This window comes from Carlito syrichta, unplaced genomic scaffold (assembly GCF_000164805.1).
Source record: "Carlito syrichta isolate Samal-C Ts95f unplaced genomic scaffold, Tarsius_syrichta-2.0.1 Scaffold302945, whole genome shotgun sequence".
NCBI lineage: Eukaryota > Metazoa > Chordata > Mammalia > Primates > Tarsiidae > Carlito > Carlito syrichta.
Genome location: NW_007247041.1, coordinates 579,062 through 583,300, shown reverse-complemented (window position 1 = coordinate 583,300; position 4,239 = coordinate 579,062). Strand labels below are relative to the sequence as shown.

Sequence of the window (4,239 nt, the reverse complement as noted above, 5' to 3'; positions counted from 1 at the left end):
GCGCTGCGGTCTAGGGATTGAAGTTGGTTCCGTCAGGGCTGTTCAAGTTATTCCAAGCAGAGGAGGAGAGCAGTGAACAAATCTGCTACACACAGGCTTTATTTCAGGAGACTTTCAAGCAACTTTAAATTTGATGCACATGACTGAGTATGATAGACAAGAAGTGTTGAAAGAGTTTATAGCTGAATCTTTACCATTGCATGAGAGCTTTCAAGCACTGCCTGACTTGACCCAGTTTATAAATAACTTAAGTTTGCAGTTTGTTTTGTGTCAACTATCAAATATTAAAGATTCTTTGTATAGACTGGTCTTAGGAGGCAGACCACACTCTTAACTGTGTAATCAGATTAACTGATATAAAACGTGTAATCATGTAGGATTCAGAAAAGACTGAGTCTTGATTTTACATGAATGAAATCTGGCTGACTGTCTTGTAGAATAAACTTGGCACAATAGCCTTTCTTGTTGCATGGAGCCTTGAAAGGAATTAACCACAATTCATATTTTTTGTTTTTCTTTTCTTCCTTCCTTTCTTTTTTTTTTTTTTTTTTTTTTTGTGTGTGTGGGGGGTGTAGCCAGTAGAAATAGATATGATTGTAGGAAAAGACCGGGAAGGTTTCTTTACCAACGGTTTGACTCTTGGTGCAAAGAAGTGCTCAGTGATCAGAGATAGTCTATACGTCGATGGTGACTGCACAATGGACATCCGGACAAAGAGTCAAGGTGGGGAGCCAACATACAATGTTGCTGTGGGCAGAGCTGGTAGAGGTAAGTAACACATTCTTTTGTTTAAAAATTGCATGCTACATTACAACTTATTAAGCAGTTTCTGTTAACATTTTGAATAAAAGTTAGTCCATAATGGCTATTAAGGTGGTTTTTGTGAACTGCCCAGCACTGAGGAGAAGCACTGCTTTAGATCTAGCTACTCTCAAGCAGCAGCACATAAAGCCTAGCTTCTGAGATCCTGGTTTTAGTCTAAAGTAGAACATTGATGTCAACTCATTTTCAGCTTTACTAAACTTAAAAGTCTCTTGAACTGTTTGACATGTCAAATGATAATCCTGTGGTGTATCAGGTTGTTAAATTGTTTAAATCATTTGGCTATTTTAGTCCCTTTGAGTGTTTGACCTTTAGATCTCTTTCCTTTTTTTCTTGCTTGCATTTTAATTATATCACTACTCAGCATAAAGAAGAAAAAATTAACATTAGTTCATTTTTCTATTTGGAACTTTGCTGAGGACGAGAGAGTTAGATGAGGGTTTTGGAGTAAGTTGTCCATTTACTAAAATATTTTCAAAGACTAAGTATATCTTGAGATTTAGATTTGTAAAGTAGGAAGTTAATTTAGTTTACATACTTGGTCCAAAAATTCTGGTATCTCCAAGGTTGTTGCCAACATTAAAGAAACTTAACTGTACTAAAGAAGTCTCCCTACTTTCTAAAGAAACCTTTGAAATTGAGATTTATTATGGCAGCTAATTGATTTACAAATACATTTAAATGTGCTAACCTGTGTAAATGTTGTATAAAGAGAGCTTCTGTAGCTTCATATGGCAGACACATCTAATTTTAACACCAGCTCTACCATGTACTTGAAGCTACTGAGTTATAATTTAATGCTAAGGTACTACCAACTCCCTGTGATTATCCTAAAAGTTACTCTTATTCTGGTGTGAGTTGATGTTTATGAGTATTTATAGGAAAATTAGATGACTTTAAAATAGACAAATCTCTCTAAACATCAGATGTGCTCAGAGATAAATATGCTAAAAGGCATCAACCACATGACTTGAAACCAGAGTGAGATTTTCATATCATACAGCACTACTGACATCTAGTGGCAGTAAATATAAAATTTGACATACTCCTATTTGGGGGATAGACCTTTGAATTGCATCATAGGAGAATCTCATTAGAATCTGTAAACCTCTTTTAGGATTTTAGACTCAGTTAAAAACAAGACTAGCACAGTGAGGATATCAGTAAGCACAAGCCTTAAATATTTAATTTGGCCTTTTCTGAATGCTATTTGAATAGTACTGAAAATGCTATTTAAAATTTGATCTTTATTTTCCTGCGGAAATATTAGACACATTTAGCCTCACTGGTAAGACTTAATAGCTTGTGCCCATCAAGTGTGTTAAATTTGGGGAGAATTTGTAAATAAGTAACTCCCCAAGTTTTTAAAGTTTATTATTTTGGGGCACAAGTAATCGTATATCCTTGTCACATCAGCCAGAAATGTTTTGTCTTAAAATAGAGAATAAACTATCGCACTCCCCCCCCCCCAAGCTAGTGTAAAGATAGTTGAATAGTACTTTGCTGCTGCATCAATTGGGCTTCCAATGTGCAGTCAGTAGTTACTATCTTCTGTTTTTAGTATGTTACTAGTTTGAAAGTTCTTTTTGGAAACCTAATTTGACTTCAGTGCTTGACAGTTCATGGAAAACTAACTTAATGTTAACTTATTAATCATCGTTCTGTCTGCTAAAACTTATGTGACTTTCTTGATTAACACTTCTTTTGAAACACTTTTCTTCTTTCTCTTTCAGTCTTGGTCTTTGTAATGGGAAAAGAAGGGGTCCATGGAGGCGGATTGAATAAGAAGGCATACTCAATGGCAAAATACTTGAGAGACTCTGGGTTCTAGCTGCTAGGCAGACTGTTAAGTATTAGGGGAAAATTGCTCTTAAACTTTCCTAGCTGTAAGCTTAAGTCTTAATTCTGGAAATTTTATTAGCAATGCAGGGTGATGGGGTATGAACCTGTGTCTCCTTTGTATCCCTCTGTTGGTGGGGAAAGATGTCTTTCTTTCTGCCCTCCCCCCCTTAAATAATTCTGTTCACTTTTGTTTTGTTTCCTTGTGTACTCCAGCATTGGTTATAGTCATGGGAAAGGAAGGTGTCCACGGAGGCACACTTAACAAGAAAGCATATGAACTCGCTTTATACCTGAGGAGGTCTGATGTGTAAGCAGCCTCTCCCCATCTACCTAGCAACTGTCTTCATCACCACCCCAATTATGGTCACAGTGCTACCAGACTAGATGGTAGCTAATTTTTCTTTACCTGTTTTCTAATGTCATGATTCCTGTTTGCCCAATGGATCATTTGTATGTTAACCACTGTATGTAACCAACCCTTATCTGGCAACGTAATTGCAGCACAATAATGATTTGCATGAACCTTGAAATTGGGGGGAGGGGGCATGCCAAGTTGGGCATCACTTGTCTTAGCAATTAACGGGATACTGATTACTAAAATAAGTTAATATTAAGCAAGGTGCCGGTTGTACAATCTCTAATTTGATCAGTGTCTTTTCAGCACTTTGAGCGTTTACTTGGCTCATTTAGTCTTCCTTTTGTAGCGCATGGTTGGGAGGAAAAAGTGCATGCATCTTTCCTTCACTCCTCTCTTGTCCCCACCCTCTCCCTTCGCACATAAGCCATTTGGTTTGCTTCCATCTTCTTTTATGCAGTGCCTGGTTTATTTAACCAATTAATATCCCTTTTGTTGATGAGCTATTGAGAGCTGCAGCAGTTTGCTTTTAGTATTGTTGTTGCACTTGAGCAGAGACAAACTTTTTCTGTCATAGTGTCTATAGGACATGAAGAGTGCAATGGCAAAACAAGAACAAAAAGCACTTCCTCCCATGACCTTACAGTAAACATATTGATTGAATCCCCAGGGACATTCCATCATTGCAATAGCTCAGATTTTTGTTCCTGTCTTTTTCTTTGCACACCAGCTCTACTCTTTAGTAAAATTGTAAAAGGCTGCCATTATAAACATAAGGTATCCCAACATAACCATCTGGAGTGTGTCCAGTTTGTTCTTCATAGGACCAATTTTATTTGCAGCTTGAGTTTTTATATGAAGTTGCATTATTGTGGACTTGGCTGTCTTGTGATGAATTTTTTCATATGTATTTTGTGCCATAATATTGTTAAAATGAACTGTTGCTATTGTGAGATGGATTTTAACTGACCTATTAAGGGTTTCTTTCGAATGGCACTACTTTAGGGACATTCTAGTATTTGCTTCTATCGTTTGGGCCTTGTGGATAATGTACAGATTTAAAAACAGATCTTGTTGCTGATTGTCCATTTCTTTCCCTGCACTTTGTTACATCTGGGATACAGTCTAACTCATCTGATTTAATATGCATTTAAAAAAATGCCATAACTATTAAACACCTTGTTTACAGACAGATGAAATAAATTTATTCCAACCAAATA

At 36.7% G+C, this 4,239-nt stretch overlaps 1 protein-coding gene across 1 annotated transcript; it reads left to right on the top strand.

Moving 5' to 3' along the window:
• The first annotated feature begins 580 nt into the window (after positions 1-580).
• On the top strand, positions 581-4,239 carry LOC103259657 (profilin-2). Its single transcript, XM_021711945.1, has 3 exons — positions 581-768; positions 2,878-2,962; positions 3,797-4,239. The coding sequence occupies exons 1-3, from the start codon at positions 591-593 to the stop codon at positions 3,864-3,866; spliced, it is 333 nt and encodes a 110-aa protein (XP_021567620.1). The 5' UTR covers positions 581-590; the 3' UTR covers positions 3,867-4,239.

What these genes read in the sequence shown, in the direction of transcription:
- LOC103259657 (XM_021711945.1), top strand. Translation starts at nt 591, where the DNA reads ATGATTGTAGGAAAAGACCGGGAAGGTTTCTTTACCAACGGTTTGACT. An exon ending in TGTGGGCAGAGCTGGTAGAG is followed by an intron (nt 769 to 2,877) that starts GTAAGTAACACA and finishes TGTGTACTCCAG; the next exon opens with CATTGGTTATAGTCATGGGA. An exon ending in CTCGCTTTATACCTGAGGAG is followed by an intron (nt 2,963 to 3,796) that starts GTCTGATGTGTA and finishes TATAAACATAAG; the next exon opens with GTATCCCAACATAACCATCT.